Genomic DNA, 26,522 nt, shown 5'->3' with positions numbered 1-26,522 from the left:
CATCCCCTCAGAAAGAAGGCCTCAGGGTGCTGCATTTAAGTGTAGGTTAACTTCTGCGCTTTTACTAGCCTGAGGTCTGTTTAACTTAACTCCCAGGCACTACCTTCCAGGGCTGGAGTCTGCCAGTCCTGTGGTGTCTCCTTGCCAGGTTGCCTGGATGAAGTTAAAACACAAACAGCAGGCCCTTCCTTCTGGAAGCTCTTTGCAGGGGCTGGCCAGCCAGGCTCCATCTTCAAGCCCACTTCCCCTGTCCCCCGCAACTGGGAAGCACTTGCCTGGGCCTGCAGCATCTCAGCTGGGCAAGGCTGGCACGTGTCCCCGCCTCCCTCCCCAGGGACCATCCTGCATCCCTCCCTGTGATGTCAGCAGAATCCTGAGCCGGATTGAGGGAAAGGCCCACGATCTCCCGCTAGAGGGGCCCAGATGGGGTGGACCCAGGGGTGGCCGCCCGGGGCCGGGAGCGCCAGCCTCGCGACCCCGGGCGCCGCCCCCGTGTCCCGCCCGCGCCACGCTCCGCCCCGGTCGCCGCTCGTCCCGCGTGGGAGCCGACCCGGCTCAGCCTGATTTACGGCTCTGCTGAAAACCGCTCGCGCGGCTCCCCCAGCATCAGCACCGGTGGCTGCGGCGGCAGCAACAAGTCGGGTAAGTGGGCTCGGTTGGAGCCGTGCGCCCGCGCCCCTCCCGCCTCACCGCGGACACGCGGCGAGGGGGTCCCGGCTGCGCAGCGTCGCGGGGAGTCGGGACAGCCGGCTTCCCCGCGGCCACCTGCACGAACTCGCGTGAGCATGGATGCACGCAGCCACGGGGGGGGGGGGGGGGGGGGGGGGGGGGGGGGCGGGCGTATGGAAGCAGGGACCCCAGGCAGGGGCTGCCTAGCCTGCCCAGCTCTGCACAGGAAATCGCAACCCTTTTTTGCTAACCTGTGCTCTGGGTTTCCGCTGGGCGGGTGAAAGCCTGGTGCTGTGGGGTGCGTGTTTTATCCCATCTCCCCCATGCAAACATGCCTCCCTTCCCACTGCCGCTCCAGAATCTTCTCTTCCTATCCCTGCGTCTCTTGCCAGAGTCTTCAGTCCTTGCACCCTATTAAACATCCCGGAGCAGCACAAGAAGGTTCCCCTTTGCTGGGGTCCGGAGACTTAGTAACCTGAGAAATATGCCTGCCTAGTGGAAGACCAGGCACCATTTCCATCTCAGCTTCTGGAGGCAGTCAAGGGTGTAACTCAGCCTCTTCACCCTAAGATGCTATCTGGGCTCCTTCCCGGTGGGAACCCGTGCTCCGTTTCCATTCTTTCAGGAAATAAGTACTGGAGACCCTTGCAAAATTGGGTTTTAACAGCCATCTGTTGCCAGGGCAAAGGTGACACACATGCAAAGGCAACAAGAACTTGCTGTTTTTGGAGGAGTTATGCGGACGCCCCGCCTGGTTCCAACACTCTAGAAGGTGTCATGCTAAAACCGGCGTCGGAGGCAAGGCAAATCTACTCGGAACGTTCTATTACCGTAGGACTTGTTTATATCAATATATTACCATGGCCCTGTTTATATCAAATGATATCCGACACACGGCGTTTCCAGATCTCAGTCGTGTCCAAGTGTTAGGGTAACGCTTTGATCAATGTCTTCACACCAGTAATTAAAAACATTGAAATTCTGAGCAGACAAGATGGCTCAGCAGGTAAAGTCGTGTGTCACCAAGCCTGATGACCTGAGTTCAGTCCCCAGGACACACACACACACACACACACACACACACACAAACACACACACACGGTAGAAGGAGAGAGCACATTTACACAAGTTGTCCTCAGACCTACACACACACATACACACGCATGCAGAGAGCAAATAAGGAATGCTACTTATTAAAAATAAAGAAAAAATACTAAGAAAAATGTGAGGTTGAAGTGTTGTCAGCTCATGGTGTGGTCGAAGCCACTGTGCTTAGTTAGCTTGATCCACCTCTCCCCAAACTTGAGGAAAGACTGCCAAGCTTGCGCTCTTCAAACCTATCTTGACAATTCATGTGACCCTCCCCAGGTTTTATATTCACCTGGGACACCTTTCGAAGTGCATTCCAAATTCAGGAGGACTGAATCACTCTCCCCCATACCTGGGGCTTATTATCTCACCCCCTTTGCTCTAGTTTTTTTTTTTTTTTTCATCTGCATAAGAGTGCTAGCCACCCCTGCTAAGCTAGGCTGGTGTTGGATTATGAATGCTTCTGCCTCTGCAGGCCCTGGCATCTGTATCCCACCTGAAGTGATACTTTGCAGCAGAAGCAGCAGACAACACAGAAGAGAGTGGGTGTGGCTGCATTTGGCAAAGGGGCTTACGTTTTGATTTCAACATAAAACTCAGTATTAAATACTGTTTGCGATAGTTGCTTCAAACCAAGAAGCCTGGACTGGTGTAGTCACTATGGAAATGAACATGGAGATTTCTCAGGAAACTAAAAATAGAATATCATATGACCCAGCTATACCACTCCTGGGCATATCCCCAAAGGGCTCTCTATTCTACTACAGAGATACTTGCTCATCCATTTTTATTGCTGCCCTGTTCATGGTAGCTAAGCATTCCAGCCAACCTAGGTGCCCACCAACAGAAGCGTGGGTAAGGAAAATACAGTACAAACACAAAATGGAATTTTATTCAGCTGTTAAAAAAGATGAAAGTGTGGTGTTTGCAGGAAAAACAAATGGGACTGGGCACTGTGTTACATGAAATAAGCGAGACTCAGAAGACAAGGGTTATGCTTTCTCTCAAACAAGGATCTTAGAATTTAAGTTGTGTGGGTATGTGTGTGTGTGTGCATTTGCACTTGCTTGAGTGGGTGCAGGTCATGAAAGAAGAGAGCAGGATAAAAGTTCACGAGGAAAGAGACGGGAGAGTAATAGAATGTGACTTGATCGTGGAGGTGGATATTGGGATGGGAGGAAGGGGAAACGTCTGGACAGGCAGACAGAGATGTGTGAGGGCACTGGGGAAGAGGTCCAATATGAACAAAGTAAGCCTGAAAGGACCACAAGGAAATCCCTTACTTTGCTCATTTAAAAAAAAAAAAAAAAAAAAAAAACTGATTAAAAACAAAAAAGCCACCCAAAGGCAGCCATCATTGCCAGCCAGTGCCATCTCAGTAGCTTTTGACAGACGTGTAAACTGGGGTCTTCTCCTCCTCCCAGGACTTTCAGAGGGATGCAACAGACGACTTTTGAAGAGAGCCGGTACCGTTGGCAGGACTCGCTGGAGAATGTCGCTGTGTGCCTGCCATTCCGCTGTCCGAGGTGTGGCGACCATACCAGATTCAGGAGCTTGTCGTCCTTGAGGGCCCATCTGGAATTCAGTCACAGCTACGAGGAGCGGACCCTCCTGACAAAATGCAGCCTCCTGCCTTCGCTCAAAGATGCGGAGCTAGTCCGGCCCTCAGAACTCCAGAAGCAGGGAAAAGTGCTTCGGGGCCATGCCAAGGTGGCCAAACAGAAGCCAAGCTATGTTAATTTGTACAGCATCTCCCACGGACACTCCAAGGACCCGAAACCCTTCGAGATGGTGGCGGAGAGGCCCGTGTCCTATGTGCAGACCTACACAGCCGTGGACATTCGGGCCGACTCCCTGGATGCTCCCCGATCGAGCCCTGGACTCCCCACCCAAGACACCAAATCGGCTTTCGAGGCTCACGTCAGAGAGAAGTTCAATCGCATGGTAGAGGCCGTGGACAGGACCATCGAGAAGAGAATCGATAAACTCACCAAAGAGCTGGCCCAGAAGACAGCCGAACTGCTGGAAGTGCGGGCGGCCTTTGTGCAGCTGACGCAGAAGAAGCAGGAGGTTCAGAGGCGAGAGCGCGCCCTGAACAGACAGGTGGACGTGGCTGTGGAAATGATCGCTGTGCTGAAGCAGCGCCTGACAGAATCCGAGGAGGAGCTCCTGAGGAAAGAGGAGTAAGTGCTGCTGAACCTGGATGCTAACCCGTGCTGGGGGGTGGGAGGCCCTGCCCCCTCCCCAAGGGACAAGCAGATGTTCAGCGAGGTTCTCTGTGCGTTATCTGCAAGCGTCTTGGCAGCCTTCCTCACTGGTTCGCTGGGACCAGGAGTCAGGAAGCTTTGCTGTCATTCACCTTCCTTGGATATGGTGGCCAGTGTGGCAGTGTTAATCTAATTAATGTCTTACTCCTGGCTACTTTGGAAACTGTCCCATGGGGGGGGGGTGTCAGAGAGCATGGTAACACAGCCTGTCCATAAACCTGCCCTCAGCGTGTGAGTATTACGTTCAATGGGAAGGCAGAATAACATGCTGGGAGAACCATTCTGCCACTGTGTGTGTAGATTACATAGTCAAGGACAAGAGGTGATGTCTCATTCTAGTGTTAAAACATGCTCCAAGTTGAACAGACTTTTCTTTCTTAAGTTGCAGTAGGTAGACTGTCCAGAAAAACTAAATACTAAAGGGAACTTCATCTGCTGTCACTGGATATTTATGTTCCCACTGAAGGGATGTCTAGGTACTTTTTGATCACGCTAGACATTTTAGAGATTGCGTAGTTGGGATGACTTTGAAAGCTGCCTTGTACACTGCTGTGACAACATGTCTGAGGAAAATAATTTAAGGAAGGAAAGGTTTATTCTGGCTCACAGTTAGAGGGCATAGTTCAGCATAGCAGGGAAGTCATGGCAGCGAGACTGGTTACATTGCATTTATAATCAGGAAGCAGAGAGAGAGAGAGCGGAACGCTGGTGCTCAGCTTGTTTTCTCCTTTTCACTCAGTCCTGGACCCCAGCCCATGCGATTGCATCGCTCATAGTTAATTAGTCTTGCTGACTGCGATTAATTTTAATTGTGAAGTGACTACGATTTTAAATTCATCTCAGTGAGGTTGGCTGGTGGGCATGTCTGTGGGGAATTGCCTTAACTACATTAACTAATGTGGGAGAACCCGGCCCACTTCGGATGGCCCCATTCCCTATGCAGGGCATCACAGACTGTAGAAAGTGTGTGTGGGTGTGGTAGGGAGGCTGAACACAGGAAGCTAGGTATGCATGCATCCATTTTTCTCTCTGCTCTTGACTGTGGATATGACTAGCTGCTTCAAGGTACCGCTACTGTCTTGATATGGTGGACTGTGAACTGGAATTGTGATCTAAATAAGTCCTTCCTCTCTTAAGTTGCTTTATAAAAATCACAGCGGCAGAAAGGGAACTAGGACAGCAGCTCAGATAAAACTTTCTGGAAATACTGTCATGGATACAGCATGAAGTGTGTTTCATGGTGATTCCAAATCCTATCCTGTTGACAAACCAAGATTAAGTATCAGAGCTCCTGACTTTCTTTGTTAGGATAAAGTGGTCTCTAATGAAGGCATCATTTTTGTTGTGGTGCTTTGGCCGCCAGTGCTTCCTAGTAGGATCCACAGAGGAGACCCGGCAGTGCTGGGAGATGTTAGATAGCAATGTTTTTAAGAGTAGAGAAAAGCCTAGACTAACTCCCCAGTGTCTTTGTTTGACTTAAAAGCAGTAAATTAAAAGGGTTACAAATTAATGCATTTATTTCTCTTTATGTTTTACAATTTGCTCATAGTGTAAATAGGAGCGGATGTGGGTTTATGGGTAGTGGCTGCGTAGACGGTGGAAGGGCGGCTAATAGAAAAGTGTTCGCATGGTCAGGTATCTGTTCTTGTCAAGGATTCACTTTCATTGGAGATGGTGGACTCAGCCAGTGATCTGAAGGAGTGGGTTAAGGGCTGGGAATGTACTCCTTTGGCAGAGTGTTTGGCTAGAATGCACAAAGCCTTAGGTTCGGCCTCCGGCACTCATAAAATTATTATGGTGCGTGCCTGTAGTCCTGTAATCTAACACTATGGAGGGAAGGCAGGAAGACCAGGAGTTCAAAGTTATCCTCAGCTCCACTGGAAATTGAAGGCCAGCCTAGGCTTCATGCGATTCTTTCTCAACATTAATTAACTAATTAATTAATTAAGAAGCAAATGTGATCCATCTGTGGATTGATAGGGATAGTTTTTTTTTTTTTGTTCATCCAGAGTTGCCACCCAAACAGAGGCTTGTGAAACAAGGTATCCTTCCAGATAGTGAGGTATCTGTTCTCTCTCCTTTCCAAGCCTCTGGAGACAGCACACACACACACACACACACACACACACACACACACACACACACACGCTCCAGACCTATCTCACGTTCACACATCCATTGTAACTCAAGGACACACCCCTGACAGCATCCTGACACATACCGCTGTGCCCTTTGACTTTAGAGAGCTGTTTATGCCTTCACGTGACATGCCTATCTGGTGTCTTTTGCACAGTAAACAGAGCTCTGCCATTCCTGCAGACTGGTGGCACATGATATTCCTTGGCATAGCTATAGCATGGTTGTTTTAACCAATACACCATTGAATGCGACAGTTTTCTAGGACAAAATATCCTGGGACAGGATATTTAACTCATTATATCTTTGTGTGAGTTATAATCTGGCATTTGTTTATTGTCTGGAATTTATGTCATTTGGATAAACATGCACGTGGCTCCTGAGCTACAGCTTTGTCTTCATTGATTTTTATTTATTTTTTTTTAATGTTATGTTTGGGTTGATAGAATAAAAAAGGCGTATTTAGTTTAAAGTAAAAAAAAAACCCACTTGGAATAAAAATATAGAGAACTTGCTTTAAACTTTCTAATATAAAGACATCATTTTTCTAAGCCTCCATTTAGGGCCATCTTGGCAGTTTCTGTATTCAGGCCTTAAATAAATACATTCTCTGTACATGAGTTGGAACTGAAAGGGTCTTGTTCCCAGGACGGACACTGGGTCTCTTGGTCCTAGTGCAACAAAGACAAAGACAGTGCCTTCTGTCCCTTGGTATCTGCAGAGCCTGGCCCTTGCCCTGCCTACCCCATCTCTGCCATCTGAATGGAAACACAGAGACAGCTGTCTGTCAACCACATCAATGCATCCCAGCTAAGTTGGTTTGATTGTGTTTGCCTGATTGGGTTCCTTCCCATGTTACCATTGCCTCAGAGGACTATATCTCCCAGAGACAAAGCACTTCTGATGGGAAAGATCCCCTCTCATCCAAAGAAACTTCTAGATAATTCCTAATAAATGTCCCTTTGTGAGTTCTCCAGGCTCTAGGGTCAAGGCTGAAAGTTCAATTCTGAGAGCATATAAGATTGTTACTGTCCCATTTGAGATTCATTTAAATCCGGGTTAACTTTAACATCCAGAGAGCAGATTTGGTCAAAACAAACAAACACATTAAAAAAAAAAAAAAGGCAAATGCATTTAGCTTTAAAAACACCTTTCACTGAAACAGAAATGAATGGCTCCAGGGAAAGATGGACATGGTGACATATCCTGTAGTCTTAGTACTTGGAAGGCCAAGGCTAAAGATTGCCTCTAAAACTTCAAGGCCAGGTGACAGCTTTAACTGTCAACCTTCAACACCCTAGAATTATCTGGGAAGGGAGTCTCAAATGAGTGATTGCTTACATATATCAGGTTGGCCTCTAGGTATGTCTGTGTGATGATTTTTATTGTTAATTAATGAATGAGGGCCTAGCTCACTGTGGGTGGCACCATTCCCTAGGAAAGGGACCCAAACTATATTATACCTGAGCTCAGGATAGCTGAGGATAAACCTGCCTGCCAGGAAGCAGCACCCTCTGTGGTTCCCGCCATACTTCTGTGGTAGTGAATTGAGTTCATTTTTTGGAGGAGAGGCTGCTATAAGCAGGCCTGACCTCACAGTTCTGTCTTGAGTTCTGCCTTGATTTCCCTCAGTGATGAACTTTGACATAGAATTGTAAACGGGAATAAACCTGTTCCTCACCAAAGGTGCTTTTGATCAAAGTATTTTATCACAGCAATGGAAGGGAAATGAGAACACTAAGCTGCAAACTGCATTCCAGGCCAGCCTGGGCTCTAGAATGAGCAAACTGAAAACCAAACCAGACAAAGCCCCAGAGTTCTCTGCAGGCTGCATCCACTCAGTTTACAGTGATTACATAGTCCTTAGCAGAGAAGGCAACTTAGACTTGGTTATCTTTTGCGCCATTGTCTTGGGTCTCCTTGGCAGGATATCCGTAGGCTCTGCAGAGCAAATCTGAAAACAAAGCAAAACAAAACAAAACAAAAAAAGAATTTGCTTGTCCTTTTTACAAAGTCAGTGTGACTTTAAAAGCCTCATGAGAGCCACCTTTACTTATTGACAAGCAGTGAGGGCTGCTGGGTAACACTTTCTCTAATCTGGTAAATCAATCCAGGCCACCTTGCAGTAAGGGATCCCTAACCAGAACGATGGAGTTAGATAGTCCCTCGGTTGTTTTCTTGGTAATTTAGTAACACCAAATTGATTACATGCCTTCAGCCAATAAACTTGTAACAGGGCTACTAGGCTACCTTTGATGTACCCAGTGTGGGGCTAGGAATGTCTGGAGAGCATCAAATCCTTATTTTCCCTCACAGTGTACATGCAGAAAGCATAAAGTATAACCCATAAGCATACCCTGTACAAACACGGGGACGGAGATTTGTTACATAGAGAGAGTGTGTGTGTGTGTGTGTGTGTGTGTGTGTGTGTGTGTGTGAGAGAGAGAGAGAGAGAGAAAGAGAGAGAGAGAGAGAAGGTGTATGTATGCAATTGTACTGTTGTTCTTTGGACACTGTTTTTTAAAATATCCCTTACTGGTCTGGAACTTGCCAAATAGGCTAGGCTGACTGGCCAGAAAGTTTCGGGGATTCTCCTTTTCTTTCCCCTAATTACAACAACCAAGTACCCCTACTTGTAAGAAGTGGGGGGAATCAAATTTTAAAATTCGGGAGATCAAATTTAGGTTCTTCTGTTTGCGAGGCAAGCACTGTACCGACTGGGGTGTCTCTTCAGTTTCCCCCCTCGTCTAGTCTATTTTTTTCCTCAGGGCTCTGTTGAGTAGATTCAGCCTCCCTAAGCTGGTATTTTAGGCATGTGCCCCAACAAATGGCTGCATGGTGGCTTTAACCAGTGCCTGAGTGGAGGCCACAACTTCAAATTGATCAGATGTTAAAGACTAGACCCTTCCACCTGGAGAGGCCATGAGAGGGGAAAGAAGAGGAAGCATGTTTTGCTGTGGTAGGTGGCGGGGGGGGGGGGGGGAGTTTTCAGTGAAAGTCTGAAAGGCTGCAAGTACCTCCTGGGGTTGGTGATTTGGGAACTGGAAGGTGCACTGCACCTCTTTCAGGGGGACCCAGGGTTTTTCAGTTGAAGAAGAAGAAGAAGAAGAAGAAGAAGAAGAAGAAGAAGAAGAAGAAGAAGAAGAAGAAGAAGAAGGAGAAGAAGAAGAAGAAGAAAAGGCTGAGAGCCAGGGAGTGACTTGCCGAGGAACAGATTCTGTCACTGAATGCGAAACCCAGTTGCCCTGTCTCCCTGCCGAGGCTCACTGTGTCCTTGCTAGGCTTCTGACGATGTGAGACTTACCCGGGTCTTATATAATCCCAAGCATGGCCCATTTTGGAATAGCTTGCTTCTCAGCTATTTTGAGACGGCTGCTATGGTGACATCATCTATTTTTTTTTTTTTTCTGATGTGATTAAAGAGAATGTCAGCTGGCATCGGAGGTGTTGGGAACAGGAACCTGGCACTTTCATCGCAGGGTCATGATGCTAAGCTTCTGAAACACCCAGCTCTGAGCTTTCATCTTGGCTCTCCAGATGTGCTCACCCAGTCATGGTGGGGCATATGCCATTGTGAGCCTTTGGATAGAGGTGAGGGACCTCTGATTCCAATTATGATTTTTTAAATTTAAATTTTAAATTTTTATATTAATTACAGCTTATTCATTTTGTATCCCAGCTGTAGCCCCCTTCCTCATTCCCTCCCAATCCCACCCTCCCCTCTCTCATCTCTTCACATGCCCCTCTCCAAGTCCACTGATAGGGGAGGTCATCCTCCTCTTCCATCTGACCCTAGCCTATCAGGTCTCATCAGGACTGGCTGCATTATCTTCTTCTGTGACCTGGGAAGGCTGCCCCCTCCTCAGGGGGAGAAGATTGAAGAGCCTGCTGCTGAGTTCATGTCAGAGACAGCCCCCATTCCCATTACTAAGGAACTCACTTGGACACTGAGCTGCCATGGGCTACATCTGAGCAGGGGTTCTAGGTTATCTCCATGCATGGTCCTTGGTTGGTGTATCAGTCTCAGAAAAGACCCCTGGGCCTAAATTTTTTGTTCTGTTGGTCTCCTTGTGGAGCTCCTGTCCCCTCCAGGTCTTTCTATCCCCCCTTCTTTCATAAGATTCCAACTACGATTTTTATTTTGTGCTCTGTAAGCTAAAGTAGGTAGACTCTCTTTCCCTCTTTTCTCTGTCATTTGCTGGGTTCTCAGCCCCTGCAGGAGATGGATATTTCCAGAGAGCCTGAAGAGTGTTAGGTTTTGTTTTAGGGTGTGCTTGTACAGTAGTAAGCAATCTGCTTTCAGGGAACCTACCAACCAGAGAGTAAACGACAGAAAACAGATTCCGATGATGTGATGAAAGGGCTTAGAAAGACAGTCTGAGCCAGTGGCATCCATTTAGCTGGGGGATGTGGACCTTTACAGGCAAGCCTGGGCAGGGGACCATGGCTCCGGATCAGAAAGCTGAGTACAAGCCTGAGGACCGCATTCAGACCCCCAGGGCTCACATGAAAAGCTGAGTGTGTGGAAAGTAAGTGGAGGAACAGCCAGCATCAGCCAGTAGCTCCACAGTAGCACACACAGACACGCGTGCATGAGGCACACACTGGCATGTGTGCATATTGCATACACATACACAAAGGCAACACTGAGTATTGATTGATGCTATTTCCGTTTCGGGACCAGCTAAAGCAGGGAGTGGACAACATGGTGTCATCTAGGGAAGTGGCCAGAAGACATCCCGTGAGAAGCAGAGGTTGAGGGGGTGAAGACGGATCTGTGGCTCCCACACTGTTAGTTCATCTCTAAGATTCATTCGCTTTCCGTTTATGTGTGTGAGCGTTTGTATGTACGTGTGCTTCTGCACCATGTGGGCACAGGGCCGGTGGAGGCCAGAAGAGGGAGACCCGTCTCTCTCCCCGGAACTGGAGTGACATGGTTGTGAGCCACTGTGCACGATTTAGGAACTGAAGGCAGGTCCTCTGCAAGATCAGCTGGTGCTGTTTACCTCTGGGTCATCTCTACAGCCCTGTAAACAATCTCTGGTGCTTTCTGACATACAGACAGATACAAAATAAACAGGCCGTTAAACATGTTTTCTTAGGAATAACGCCAAAAAAAAATGTTAGAAATCCCAAGATTTTTTTTTCTGGTTCTGTATTTCTCTCCATTTTTTTTCTTTTTTTCTCATCCTACCTGAGCAGTTTAGAATGTAGTATTAATCTGCTTGGAATCAATAAATTAATTTGATTTTCTAACTAGAAAAAGTTTTTAAGAAAATCTCCATGTATGTATATGATACGTACATGCTTCGGTAGGTGTGTGCAGTTTGTGTGTGGGTGTGTGTGGGGGGGTGTGAGGCCAGAGGTCAATGTTACGTGGCTTCCTTCAGCATTCTCTATCTTAGCTTTTAAGGCAGGGTCTCTCACTGAACCCGGAACTCATCAGTTCAGCTAGGCCGGCCGGCCAGTGAGCTCAAGGGATTCATCTTTCCCTGCTCCTCTGCTTAGCGTTGGGGTGCCAGATGTCTTTACAAGTCAGCTTTCACGTGGGTTTTGGGGATCTGAACTCAGACCCTGATGCTTGTAGCAGGTACTTTACCTAAATCTACCACTCCCCCCCACCAAAAAAAAAAAAAAAACTTAATAAAGAGCATACTTGTTTATTCAAAAAGCCAAAAGAGAAAAGCGAGGCAAGGGGCCAGAAAACAGCAGAGAAGCAAGTCTCAAGTTTGGGTGGCTCCCTGGGGGAGCAAGGGACCATACTCTGGCTTCCAAGCTTGCAGCTGGGCTCCGGGGGCCTGGAAGGGGGTGATTCTTTCGCCTTTTGCTTTTGGCTTGCTTCACTGCTGACGTTACAGATCATCTGAGGTGCTGTGTGATCAATAGTTTAGGACTATTTTTAGCCGGAGGTATTTTTAATCATTTCATATACTCCTGGATAGGTTCATAAATCAGTAATGCAAAATAGAATTTAAAGAACTCATTTGAGTCTTCCTTTGGGGAAGGGAAGGTGCTGTGATTTTTGAGAGGAGATCAGGAGACCATTTTAGATCCCACGGTACCCCAGTAGGAGGTGTCTGTGGTTTAGTCATTGGCTTGTGCCCAGAGACTGTCTGGAAAGGAACAAAGGAAGCTGAAGGGGTTTTTCTGTGGGTTGGGATGCTCAGCTGGAGCTCTGGTTGTACATTTGCACTTCATTAAGAATTTCTTAGGTCTCTGTTATCTGCTGGACTCCTGTGGACTACACACAGTAAATGACCCCGATGGGGTCACACACCTTGCTGGTCGACTTGGCGGGATTTAGAATCACCGTGGCGACAAATCTCAGGGCACATCTGAGAGGGCTTATCTCACTTAGGGTAGCTGAGCAGAAAGATCCATCTGAAATGTGGGCAGCAGTGTTCTGTGGGTTGGAGTCCCAGACTAAATAAAAAAGAAAAAAATGAACGGAGTACCGGTATGCATCCCTCTCTCCTTCCTAACTGTGGGTACCATGGACCAGCAGCTTCAAGCTCCTGACCTCCAAGGAACGGCGCCCTCCAGGACAAAATATTGTTTCTGCTGTTAAGATGCTTCTGTGATGCCTTTTGCCATAGCAAGGCCAGCAACTAACATGCTCCTCCAACTCAACGATTTTATGATGAAATGGGTAAGTCCCACAACCGGTATCCTATGATGTGTGCCCTGACAGGGTCCTGTGGGGGTACGCAGCCCTCTGTCACGACACTTGGGGGATTACAGGTAGGAGTGTCTCCTCCAGGGAGAGCCTGAGGTTAGAAAGAGCACTAAGACAGGGGCCTAGGGAGAGGCTCTGGCTGAGAGAACAGCATAGGTAAGACTTACCATAAGGCACATAGTGCTGGAATGAAGGAAGCCGCACAGATAAGAAATGGTCTTTGCTAGCCAGCTGCAAGAGGTGACAGGGGCCGTACATTGTCCCTCCTTAATAATGTGTATGCTTCAAGCTCGTGTATGTATATGTGTGTGTGTGTGTGTGTGTGTGTGTGTGTGTGTGTGTGTGTGGTGTTTTGTCTGTGTGTATGAAAGCCAGACGTCAGCCTCGGTTCCTCAGTGCAATCCACTTTGCTTTTTGAGACAGTGTATCTCAACCTTGGTGGTTGAGCTCACCAAGTGGGTTAGGATGTAGGATTGCAGGACCGTGATGCCTACAGATCCACTTGTCTCTGTCTCCACCTCTCTTGTGCTGGGATTTGAAGCCAGAGCCCCTACACCCAGCCGTTTTTCACTCACGGAGCCATCTCTTCATCACCTCTGTCACTTCCTAAATTCACCGCTCGGTGTGCTGATCACCTGACAGTGCCTTTTGATTTCCCCCCTCCCCCCAAGGTTAGCTGCCTTTAACTCATCTCAGAAGAAGTAGCCCGGGGCCCTCCGTCTCTAAAAATGTAAACATAAGGGGTGGATGAGATGGCTTAGCAAGGTCTCTGTTACCAGGCCCGAAGGCCCGAGTTTGAACCCCACAATCCACATGGTAGGAGGAGAGAACTCACTTCTGTGAGTTGTGTTCTGACCTCCACATACACACTGTGGCGTGTGCATGCGTGCTTGTGAGAGTGCTCTCACGTGCACGCGCGCACACACACGTGGGATAAATACATAAATGTAATAATAAAGAAAAGTATCGGTGTTCAGCCTGCAGAGTTTATGGCTGTCCCATAAAGCAGTGAATGGGTGAGCAAGCAAATGCTTTCTTGTCACTAAGGTTCCTGCTATATAGAAAGGGCTTTCCCCTGTGCCTCCTTCGGCTGTGTTGATTTCCAAGGCCTCTGAGTCCTGGGCCTGGATCCGAGTCCCAGGGCTGCATATCAGTCTGCGTAGTAATGAGAATCAGTGTCAATTTATTACACTGTAACTGGCATTTTCCCCCTTTAAGGTCAAATGGTACTTTTACTAGGCATATTTTCCTTAAAATGTTGGATTTAATAATATTTTACTTTTTTTTTTAAATATGGGAAAAGTCAAAGATGGGACAGGAAGTGATTTAGGAGCGGTTAAAGGGATGTTTTTTTTTTTTTCTCCCAGCACCCTGACTGAAGTTGGCCCTTATCTTTGTACCTGGCCTCTGCGGGAGTGCCTCACGCAGTGTTGTGACTCAGCAAGGCAAGACCCTAAATTAAAACCACGAAAGAGTTTCACTTTCCTCGGGTTTGCTTCACGTTGTTTTCCCTTAGCCGGAGCCTTGTCGTTGGGTGTTTCAGGATCTACGGACTGTAATGTCTGCCCAAGCCACCACACGAAGCATTTCAACCGTTGGCACAAACCACAGATTGTGTGAAAAATAGTTATCCCCCCCAAACAATTTAGTAAGAAGAGGGACACTGTTTTGAAAGTTTCACAAATACTGTTTACTTTAAAATTTTATTCATCATTATTGCATGTGTAGAGGAGTGTTGATGTGGCATGGAGGTCAAAGGGCAAGTTTTGGGGCCTCTGGAGACCAAACTCTTTGCAGGCTCATGCTTCAAACCGTCTTCCCCACCAAGCCTTTTTACGCACCCTGCAAATACTTTTAATATCTAGCTTCACCAAGCACAGCTAGGCTTTACTAGCTCTGTGTTCAGTTTGGTTAAAAAAAAATATTTTGGTTAAAATACATGAAAGGAGTCTGGGATCACACAGAGTCCCGGCGGGGCGGCTGAGGGGTATATGGATCTCCTTTGCAGAGAGAGCAGATGACATTACACCAAAAACTCTGCAACAACCGGAAGTTTCTAAAAGAGTAACTCCACCGTGGAATCTGAAGCCAGATCACGGCCATGCTGCTCTCTTACACTGAGATGCGCGTTTCTGTCGGGTGCCTTGTGTTTTATGGTTTGGAGTATAATTACTAAAGAAGTTATAATTGCAGTGCGGTTGCCTCCCCCTTTTGCTATTTGTGAGGCAGGGTCTTCTGTAGTCCAGGTTGATCTCACTAGCTAGCTGAGGATGACCTTACACTCCTAATCCTCCTTCCTCCAGCTCCCGAATGCTGGGCTTATATACCAGCACCACCATGCCCGCTTTTATGCGGTTCTGGGGCTTTGTGGATGCTGGCATAGCTCCACCAACCAAGCTACGGCTTCAGATCTAACCTTAATACTTCCTACCAATCCCTAGGAAGATAAAGATGTGGTTCTCAGCGGCCTCTCCTCCCCTTTTTCACAAGTCTGGGGTCTTCCTGTGACCTATGAGTGTCCCAGCTGCTTTCTCCTTGCACACATCCTGGCAGCGGCTCCGATCCGTCTGTCTGCCTCTAGTACACCTAGTTTATGATTCTGACGTGTCCCCATGGCTTCTCCCTCAAGGCCTTCTTCTGGTGTCTCCATCTAAAATGTTGATATTGACTTTGCTTTTTGAAATATTGCCTCTCCCATCCCCGTCGCTCTGTCACCCTGTACCTAGTTTCAGGGCTGTTAACCTAACCCCCGACATAGGCATTTGCTTTTATGTTCCATGGTGACTTTCCATCAACTTCCAGTCCCATCCCTCCCGCCATTGTGGCGGCTCTCAGAACCGACAGGTGCCCGTCAGGACGCAATGAGTGAATGACTTCCAGCGTCACTTCAGTGTGTTTTGTCCTTGCAGAGAAGTTTGCACATTCAACCACTTCCTGGAAGCAGCTGCTGAGAAGGAGGTTCAAGGAAAAGCGAGGCTCCAGGTCTTTATTGAGAACCTGCTGCAGCGGGTGGAACTGGCCGAGAAGCAGTTGGAGTACTATCAAAGCCAGCAGGCCTCTGCCTTCAGCCGTGACACGAGTGAGCACGTGGTGAGTCCTCACCCAGCCAGCCAGCCGTCAGCCCTGAGGCCTCCTGAGTGCAGGGATGTAGACAAAGCTAAGGGAGCGGTGTGGCTCATAGGGGCTTCCTAGGTTTAAAGTCTGAGGCCAGGTGGTGCCTCTGTCTGGCCATGGTACCGGAGCTCCAGGAAGGAAGCTAAATCCGAGGTACACACTGATCTGATCTTCTTTGACCGCCATCCCAAGTTGAATTGGAAAATAACAAAGTTGGAAGTAATCTGAGTTCCAGTGTTAGTTTTCAGGTAGACCAGAAAGGTACCCAGGTTTGAAGCTCTTCAAAGGAGAACCATCTCAAGAAAGCAAAATCCAGCCATACACATGCGCTCGGCTTTCCTTACAAGGCAGGAAAATGCTCTTCAACAGCACTCATTGTGAAACTTTCTTTGAGTAGATATTCAAAAACAATCCATAGCAGGTGATGGGTTTTGGTATACTATTTCACACAGCGGGGGCTTAAAAAGCCTTCCGCCAGCCTAGATGAAGCCTCTGCTGTGTTTAGTGGTCCCCTTAAGTGGCTTGATCAAGACTCCCTGGCCTCTGAAGGGCAGGAGGGTGCCTGATCACTCTCCAGGCAGGGTGAGTGGATGGTCAGGTCCGCCAGCTGTGCAGTCCAACCTTAGTAGAGATAGAGATAACATAGAAAATAAAACCAGGACCCTCAGCCCCACCCCAGGTCAGCAGTAGACTAAGTAAGGAGGTAAATCTCTGTGTGAGGGTTCAGCCCTGCCGGTACACACACACACACACACACACACACACACACTCTCTCTCTCTCTGTCTCTCTGTCTCTCTCTCTCTCTCTTTCAGCCAGGTGCACTCTGTGTAATACTCCCGAGGCCAAATCATAACCCGCAAGCTGACTCCTCTCTTTCCTTCTAGGAAAATGCCAAGAATATTCTATCCTAGTTAGCTCTAGTATGGTCTCTCTTGACTAGCAGTAGCTGGAGGGATACTCCGAGCCCTCTCAAGCCACCTTGTTGCAAGGAAGAGTTGTGCCCTGAGGTCATAGAGCACAGACTGAGATGAACGCTCTTGACTTGCTTCTTATTGAGCCTAGATGGTTTTGCCTTCGTGGATCTGTAACTCTTCTGGAAAACGAAGTGAGTAGGAACAGTGCTCTTGCAGCCATTGGGGCCTGTAGAGTTATCAGCTCACCTGAGATGGTTCAGAGTCCCACACCATTAACCTTTTCAGTATGTAGGTGGCTAAGTCACCCCAAAGGCAGCCGTGTGTGACACCCTGCACTCTGCCAATGGTGTCTAACAGAGAGAAACAGTAGAGGGCAGGGAGGAAGCAAGGAAGCCTTAAGTGTTCCCTCCCTTTATATTTCTGTGCTCATGTCCTTTGCTCAACTTATTTTCCCAGCTTGGAAATTGAATCTTTCGAGAGCTGTGGCCATGATTATCTCACATGTATTTAGTTTCATATTCAAGAGTTGAATAGCATCCCACCTCTTCTGGTCAGATACACTAATGCAAAAATCTATGTGGATGCACAATGTATGTGTACTTACAGAGATGTATACACACGTAAATGTGCACGCTCACGTACTATTCACACAAATGTATATTTACACAAGGTACACAAGCAATTTGCCTCAAAGAGGTTAAGAAATTAAGTATTTATGTTTGTCTCTTTTGTGGTTCAATCAAATGATCTGCCTTCGGCCAGCTGGCTCAACCCAAGGAAACGCTGGCTAATCCAAGCGATATTAAGTGCAGTTGAAATTATAATGAGCAATTTAGAGATGAGAGCTATGTGACTGGTGGGATCAGGCTGTAACAAGAGGAACGGCCTAACTGATGTAGATTGGAGCTCCTGCCTTGGAAATACACAGAGCAAGGAAGGGTTTAGGCACATGAATTGGTAGTTTATCCTATTTGCTTTGTATCTTCCTCAGCCCTTCTTTGAGTCAAGTTGGGCAGTCTGCAGACTCTATAATGAGAGGGTTCTCTCTCTCTCTCTCTATCTCACTTTAGTCATAGGCATCCATCTGTAAAATGAGGAGCGATGTTTTTGTTATAATCAGAGAGCTATGTGTGTTCTATTGCACTCTCTGTGAATACGGAGACAGAATAACTTGGATGCTTTTAGCAGGAAGAACTTTGCAATCAGATACTTGGCAGAGCTTAGTTTGGTTGCAAAGCGTCCATCTGACACAGGCTTCTGCAGTCACTTAGTGTCACACAGGACAAGCAGACATCCTGCCTGACCCTCCCATATCTCAACTTTCCTGCTAGCACCTCTGTGTCCTTCCTCCAGAGTCATTAGGAAGCTTGCCACCGGCTTTGCTCTCACCTCTCCATGCAGGCTGCACACTGCAGACCCAGTTCTGTCTCACCAACCCCTCTTCTTCTCTTTCCCCTAGAAACACTCCAGAGAGAAGGATAGTCCTCGCATTGCTAAGTGGGCTGCCTCTTCCAGAACGTGACTATTAGTGCTGTGTCCTTCTGTGCTGTGGAACGCTTTCCTTCCCTTCACCTTTTGTGCCTTTTCTGAAACAATGTCTGGCATTCAGCATCTTTCCCCAGATCCCCTTGAGCATTTTTGTTCTTTTGCACCTGGCTGATTTCTAAAAATATAGTATGCTTACTCAGATATTTTATCTTTGTGCTCTGAAAAATGCTGTCAAATTAGACACAAAGTGACCTAATAGCCCATCTGCCAGAAAATCATCCTCAGAACCACTCAGATGGAGGATTGTTGAAACAGCTTGGATAATCTTGTCTTAAGTACTGCATTCATTTCCTCCTGGCTGCTAATTGAGGACTAGGAGTAATTCACTTCACACTTACTTACTGAGGGCACAGTGCTTATGAGGTGCCTATTCCATGAGCAAAGGCAAACAAGGTCCCTTTTCTCTTGTGTGGAGGGGACAGCCAGCAAATCAATAATGGCATTCTTTCAAGACGGTAACTACTGCAAAGACAGTGAAAGATGACAAATGTTTCAGGGTGGGTAGCTGCTTGGGGCCCCTGAATGGAAAGACTCCCACACCTGCCCTGTGACCTGGATATCAGCTCTGTGGAAAGTTAGAAGCAGGGCGTTCTAGGCAAGGACAACATGGCATAAGTGTAAACATGGGCAGCATGGTTGAGGGGTAGGAGGCAAAGACAGACAGTTGCAGATTACGAGAGGAGTTTACACATATTCCTAGTGCACGAGGAAGCTGTGAGAAGGCTTCTGGGTTGGAAGGGTGTCAGAATGAGAGATGGTTAGAGGCTATTATGATAGGAGGTGAGAGGTAGGGGCTGGGAGGAAGCAGCAGAGGAGAACAGAGGATAGCTGAGGACCACACCTTGGAGTGGAGCTGAAGAGGCCGTTGGGTACAGCTGGGGTCACACCGAGAGCATGTGAGGGACAGGGGATCAGGAAGGAACTGCTGGAGGGTCACACTGAGATGGGGAGGAACAGGGGCATCAGGAATGACCTGGAGGTCTTGGTCTGAACAGGAGGGTGGATGGGGCTGTTATTTCCGCAAAACTTAAGAAGTGGTGAGTGACCAGTTCTTCCAGACCTGTGGTATCTCAGAACAGTATGCCTATAATTTAAAAACCTGTATGTCTAGGCTCCGTTACCAGGGGTCTGGCCACCAGCACATCCAAAGTATTTTGGAAAAAAAAAAAACCTCAATAAATATAGATTTGTTATCATCATCATCACCATCATCACCATCATTATTATTACTACTATTGTTATTAGCTCTGGATGGCCTAAATGCAGTATGTCGGCCAGTCCCGCTAGGAACTCACAGAAACCAACCTATCCACCGCTGGTGGGATCGAAGGAATGCACCGCTCTTGTTATTATTTTTAAATATTTGATTGTTCTTCTTTTTATGTGTGTGAGTATGTGTGTGCATGGATAGATGTGCACCATGCGTGTGGATTGGGTCCCCTGGAACTGGACCACAGGGATGGCTGTTAGTCACCGGGTGGGTTCCAGGAACCACCAGGGTGTTCTGGAAGAGCAGTGAGTGCCCCTTCTTAAGACAATCATAATGTGGTCACATCTTTTCCCTGCTTTCGTTTTCTCCATCCAATTCCTCCCATGTCTTGCTGTCTCTCAAATTTATGGCTGCTTTTTCTTTAATTATGCGTATATACGTATGTGTGTGTATATATATATATATGAATGTAAATGTGTATATGGGTATAGCCTTACTGACATTTCTAAGAGATACAGTCTCACAGCCAACTTCCTTTTTTTCCTGTCTCTTACAATACGTATGACCATAGGTATGTTTATATCTTAAATACATAGGTATTGTATAGCATACATACATAGTATGCTCAGCTTGTATATTGGCTGCTGTATTGCTGAATTCGGGACTGATTACTTGGTGTTAGATAGCCAGGTGATGTGCTCTTCCATCTCTCAGCATTCCCCAGTTGCCCATAGTTCTTCGTCTAGGATTGCGAGTCTATGTTTTTTCCCCCTTCCATGTTAGCCTGTCTATTTGCATCATAGTGGTTCAGGTCATGTTTAGGCAGCCATGTTGATGAGACTTCATGGGGATAGCCTTGCTGACTAATAGATACAGTCTAATTAGATTTCTAATAGATACAGTCTCACAGCCAACTTCCTTTTCCTCTGGCCCCTAGAATCTTTCTACCCCTCTCCTGCAGTGGTCCCAGCAGTCCCTTCTCTCCAGACCCATTATTATTATTATTATTACTATTATTAGTAGTATTAATATTTTTTTTTTGAGACCGTTTCTCTGTGTAGCTCTGGCTGTCCTGGAACTCACTCTGTAGACCAGATTGGTCTTGAACTCACAGAGATCTACTTGCCTCTGCCTTCTGAGTGCTGGGATTAAAGGCGTGTACCACCACTGTCCAGCCGGCTCCATTATTCTGACATAATGTTATAAGAGCTCCTTGTGCATCCTTTACCCCCTATTAGGTATTGCAAACAACTTAATGATGATTTAGACTCACAGGTGTGCCCAGCCCATGGCCATACTCTAGCTGAGAATCCCTGTGAACGTAGTAGCTGGAATATTGTGTGGGGTGTGTGTGTGTTTTCATAACTTGAGTTTGCTAATGTGAACTTTGCAGATGACAGCATCATGTTGCAACGTCGAAAGGTTGGCTGCGCCTTGTAGATATGTGGGAGGTAGGGGTGTGCAGGTCATATTCAAACACTACAGCGCCTTGTACAAGAGGCTTGTGCATTCATGGCTCTTGGTGTCCTGAGGAGATCTGGAACCCACTGATACTAACCATGTCATAATCCCCCCCGGTCCGAATTCCAAGTAGGCCTTTCCCTCACATTTTTTTAATTAAATTTTTATTTTTATATTAATTACAGTTTATTCATTTTGTATCCCAGCTGTAGTCCCCTCCCTCATTCCCTCCCAATCCCACTCTCCCTCCCTCATCTCCTCCCATGTCCCTCCCCCAGTCCACTGATAGGGGAGGTTCTCCTCCCCTTCCCTCTGACCCTAGCCTATCAGGTCTCATCAGGACTGGCTACATTGTCTTTCTCTGTGACCTGGCAAGGCTGCTACCTACTCTGCCCCCTCAGAAGGAGATGATCAAAGAGCCAGCCACTGATTTCATGTCAGAGACAGTTCCTGTTCCCGTTACTAGGGAACCCACTTGGATACTGAGCTGCCATGGGCTACATCTGAGCAGGGGATCTGGGTTATATCCATGAATGGTCCTTGATTGGAGTATCATCCCTCTCACTTTTTTCATTGTTCTTTTTTTGAAATCTGCCTAAAGATGTGACATGGCTTCATCCTGGTGAGAGCTGTTTGAGGGCAGTTGGGAGCAGTAGGGCTGCCAGTACTCTGGGCTTCCCCGTAGGTAGAGTGATGACATCTGGATCACAATACTATAGTCATCAACTCATGCTCCCAATGAAGGCACTCTGAGCCTGGCCACAAAGTACAGGCAGATATTTTATTGCCTGAAATGGACATCATCTTGATGGTAGATGGCCTTAGGGATGTTTGTCGGGTTGGTCTTCATATGTTCTCATTTTAGAAATGATATATTTAGGAAATAACATTTGATGCTCATTTCCCCTTAGTTGGTACTTTGTGACTAGCTACAGCTGTATTAAATCAGCAGCAAATAGAGCCAGATCCTGAGAAATAATGACACATTGTGCCAGGTTTTAGAAACAGGGTTTCCCCCCCTCCCCAAACCCTGATTTTTGAGAAGCTTTTTAATTTTTCCATTTTTTAATTTTTGGGAAGTTTTGACACATTCCCAAATTTCTTGAAAAACTGAGAACAGGTGTTCGGAGAGGCTCACTGAATAAGCCAATCTGGGACACTCTTGTTCTCTGATGTAATGGAGGGCTCCCTGGGTAATGCCATCAGCTGATTACAGACCTCCTTAGTAAGGATTCGGTGCCTTCTTAAACACCGAATTTAGAACTGTGTCCAGGAGCAGGAGAGATGAGTCCATGGGTAAATTGCTTGCTGTGCAGTCATGAAGACCCAAGTTCAGGACCTCAGGACCAACATAAAGCGTGGAGCATGGCCGTGTGTATCTGTAACCCCATTACTGCAGGGGTGGTGGTGAAGGAGGCAGACAGATCCTGAGGACTTACTGGCCGCTAGCCTAACAGTAAGCTCCACGTTCAGGGAGAGACTCTGTCTTGAGACAGTAGGTAGAGGTTAAAAGAGGAATAAATATGGCCAATGTCCTTCTCTAATTGCTGTGTGCACATGCTGGGCTAAGTGCAATCCCTCCCCCCCAGACACACAGACACTGAATAATCCGTTCACCCCCTCCCCTGACCCCACACGTACGTATACATGAGTCCCATCTAGCCTTCCAGTGAACTGACGTTTTTCTCCTACTTGTTTCCCATCAGCTCACAGACATCTCATTGAATAGGAAGCCCAGATGCCTGTACGTACATCTTTTTTTATACTTGGGCCATTGGGTAATGTTTAAGTTGTCTGTTTTCCTGTTGCATTTGATAAGCTATCGACACAGGGATTTTTTTTAAAGGCTTCCGTGAACCTGCATGCTGCTGCCACTTTTAAATAGGTAGCAGCTGCTCAGTGGGTGGCACTATAGCATTGCTGGACTGATGGTCTCAGGGTATTATATATGACACATTTATGTGATATATAGTATTATTATTACTCAAGATGCAGTATTTATATGCCACATAGTTTAAAATATGTACACAACGCTTTTTGCTGAGTCTCCTGGTGAGCTCCTGAAGAGTTAAGAGGTGTGAGCTCCATCCTACAGGGCTAGTAATATCTCCCTGGGATTTAGCATCACACAGTTGCAGGAACTGTCACGGATTGCGATACGAGTATCTGTGGCAGGGGCGTGGTCACTGTGGTGGGCAGGAGTGGCTAGTTATTTTTCTCTCAGTTATAAAGAAACCTCTCTCTCTGTATGTTCCTCTCCCGGACCCCTCTAGAAGCCGAGGGCACCCACATTCTGTATGTAACCACCCGGAGCTGAGGGCCCATTTCCATCTAAAGGGGAGGAGCTATCTGAAGAAAGCCAAGGATGAACGAGGAGCTGGGCTGCTGCCTGCCAAGGTCATTCACGAACAGATGGAGTCTCCGAGAGAATCCTTCAGACCAGCTAAGAAAGTGGAGCACCTGGGCCTGAGCCGTAAAGGCAACTTCAGGCCTAAAATGGCTAAAAAGAAGCCTACCGCCATCGTGAACATCATCTAGAGCGTGGGTGGCTCCGAATAGCGTCTAGAGCGTGGGTGGCTCGGAGATCACCACGGGGCTTGCGGAATGGGGCTCCAGGGGCCCGACAGTGTTGTCCTTTTGAACATGTCGCCGTAGGAAGTCCTAGCAGGAGGGCAAGAAACATGACACATAGGGACACACTGATTAACAAGAATTTGACACAGGGGATCTCAGTGAACCAAGATTTTATTTCAATCTCCTTTTAGGTGCAAGCGAGGCAAATTACACAACAAACAAACAAACAAAAAACAGTAAAGTAAAAGTTGAAACACTCTCATTTTATAGCTCTGGTAAACACGGACCTGTAACTTGTAGAATAATTGGCCCAGTCTTTCACCATCCTGGCACTTGGCATTCTACATAGTGGCCATTAGTACTTGGGCCACACAAGATGCCAGGTTTTGGTGTTCACTGCTCTCTCTGAATTATGAGGCAAGGAATGTGACTGTGAAGTTCTTCTACTTAAAAATTATTATTATTATTATCATTATTATTATTGTTGATGTTTTGAGACAGGGTCTTGCTATGCTATGTAGCCCTGGCTGGCTTGGAACTTGGTATATTCACCAGGCTAGCTTTGAACTTACAGTAATCCTCCTGCCTCTGCCTCCTGAGTTCTGGGAGTACAGGTGTGTGCTGCCACACCCAGCTGGGAGTCTAAATTTCTTGTGGAGAGCAGTGAAATAAAAGGTTTTCATGTTGTGTGTTTGTGGGTAGACTCCCTCTGATACATTTGAAAGTCTCTATGATAAAGGCTCCTGTTACCCCTGAGGATTCCGGTGAATTCGTTAATGAATCCGGTGACTTTAATCCCCAGGTGGCTTTCGGGATCTGTTCAGTTAGACCTCAGATCTCACGTTGCCAAGTGGCTTTTGGGTTTGTCTGATTCCCATGTGGGGTCCTTCAGAACACATTTATTCAGATCTGGGTGCACCCTGCCCACCTCCTCTGGCTAAGCACGCTGCACACCCAGAGCTGTCTACCAGCCTCTGGACAGCTGCTAAAACCCTTGGGGTCAGCAGCATCATGAATGTGGTGCCCAAGTGCTTCATGTGCCAGAGGAGGGCACCTCCGGTATCCCAGGAGCATCCTGGAGGAGGTCATATCCAGTATCCCAGGAGCGTCCTGGCCACGCTGCAGGGACGGCCAGCTTTCTGCTGCCACCTGCTTCCCCGGAAGTGCCCCCAGCTTGCTTTCTGTTAAGCGTGGGCATGCCCTTCCCCTTGCTGTCTTCCCTTTCCACCAGGAAGCTCACCTCACCTCCTGTTGCTTCTATGACTGGTGGACATGGTCCTCCCTGTCAGCCACACAACTGGGGTGTTCATTGTACAGTACATTCTACTGTAATTTCAAAAACCAGGGATGCATGTAGGGTCTGGCCTCTGATACGCTCCTCCCCAAATGCCATCGTGCCCATAAAAGAACTTTCAAGAACCTTCTGTTTCCAAATTCTCCACTAGAAGGAATTTTCATATTTTTCCTCAATTTGAGCATTACCACTAGGTCTGTAGAGTGTATATATGCTGACATCCTTCCTAAAACAGGAATATTGTTGTCCGTAAGTATATACATATATAATACATACACTATATATATATATATATGTCAAGTATATGAATAGTTTATTTTTAAATACTCATGGAGAAAGTGTGCGTTTGTGGTGGGTGGCTTTAAAACTATATAGCTTTGTTTCTGTAAATCTAATTCCTTTACTTTAAGAATTAAGACTTTAACCTATTTAACACTAGTAGAATTATTGTTATTGCAACAAGTATCTGAATATTACAGTAAGATTGATAACAAAGCAGTTACTTAGGATGCCAATAAATTGAAAAGGAGAACTCATCATTTTCAGAGATTTGAACCTGTCCTCGTGGAAAGGTTGCTGTTTGAGTCTTCAGTGACTTCTGGCTTACGGGGGACCGGGCTTCCTTGTGGTGTGTGGGCAGATTCCAGGTGGGGTAAAAAACATGGCTGTGGATATCACTGTTCAGGCTGGCATTGTGAAACCTGTAGTGTTATTATTCGTTTGGATAAGAAATGTCCCCCATAGTTACTTCTCATTGATGCTTTTGTCATGGTTGCACTTTGGCTTTTTGCGTACTGAAAAAAAGTGCTGCATGCTCCCTGTCCTACAGTGTGTGTGAATGACAACAGCTTGTTTTTGAAGATAGCATAGCCAGATCTGTTCCCCATTTCATTTAAAGTAAGTCATTTTGGGTGTTTATTTAACATGCCTAGAGGGAATGACAGCCCTCTTTGACAGTGGTATATATTCACCTTTGGAAAGCACCATAATGTTGTATCTACCCCTATATACATTACACAAGATAAATAGTTTTGAGATTGACTTACTAGACTTAAAAATTCTTCTGAGTGTCAACTGGATTCTGACCCCCCATTCGAGGAAATACATTAAGTACAGCAGACGTCCTAGAGACATATCAGCTATTTAAGTATGGGAGTTGGCTCGTAGGAGAGATCATTCACCCACACCATGGCCAAGGTCCATTTATGTGTTATCTTCAGATTTTTTTCTTTGTCCCCTGAGACAATCAACCTTAGATTTGAGGCAGTGGGCTTTTAAAATAAATCACCAAAGTTTCTGGGAAACCATAATCAAGGCCTAACTGACGTATAAATTGAATTTTATTATCTATTTTGTAAGGAGAAAAGATCTTCATTTGAACTGTTCCTCTCCCTCAACCCCCAGACTAAGAAAAGATTCCTATCTGTAAGTGTGGCTTGCTTGGAGGCTGTATTCCAGTATTCCACAGGGCCAGTCAACTGTATAGACATTAGAATATTTCTGTTCCCAGAATGAAAAAAAAAGAAGTTTTTAGATTATGAAATACTATGATAATAAAGCTATATTTCT

The 26,522-nt window shown here is 46.7% G+C and overlaps 1 protein-coding gene across 1 annotated transcript; it reads left to right on the top strand.

The window, feature by feature from the left end:
- The first annotated feature begins 510 nt into the window (after positions 1–510).
- On the top strand, positions 511–26,522 carry Znf365 (zinc finger protein 365). The gene is made up of 5 exons (XM_055598853.1): positions 511–642; positions 3,183–3,941; positions 15,747–15,927; positions 22,792–22,829; positions 23,359–26,522. The coding sequence occupies exons 2-5, from the start codon at positions 3,196–3,198 to the stop codon at positions 23,621–23,623; spliced, it is 1,230 nt and encodes a 409-aa protein (XP_055454828.1). The 5' UTR covers positions 511–642; positions 3,183–3,195; the 3' UTR covers positions 23,624–26,522.

The sequence above is a fragment of the Psammomys obesus genome, unplaced genomic scaffold (genome assembly GCF_907164565.1).
Source record: "Psammomys obesus unplaced genomic scaffold, mPsaObe1.curated_primary_1811, whole genome shotgun sequence".
In the NCBI taxonomy this organism is placed as follows: Eukaryota; Metazoa; Chordata; class Mammalia; order Rodentia; family Muridae; genus Psammomys; species Psammomys obesus.
Note: the sequence above shows the minus strand (reverse complement) of the source record. Positions and strands in the feature narration are given on the sequence as shown.

Coding starts and splice junctions, on each gene's coding strand:
- Znf365 (XM_055598853.1), top strand. CDS start 3,196: ATGCAACAGACGACTTTTGAAGAGAGCCGGTACCGTTGGCAGGACTCG. Junction 3,942..15,746: donor GAGCTCCTGAGGAAAGAGGA/GTAAGTGCTGCT, acceptor TTGTCCTTGCAG/AGAAGTTTGCACATTCAACC. Junction 22,830..23,358: donor AATAGGAAGCCCAGATGCCT/GTACGTACATCT, acceptor GGACCCCTCTAG/AAGCCGAGGGCACCCACATT.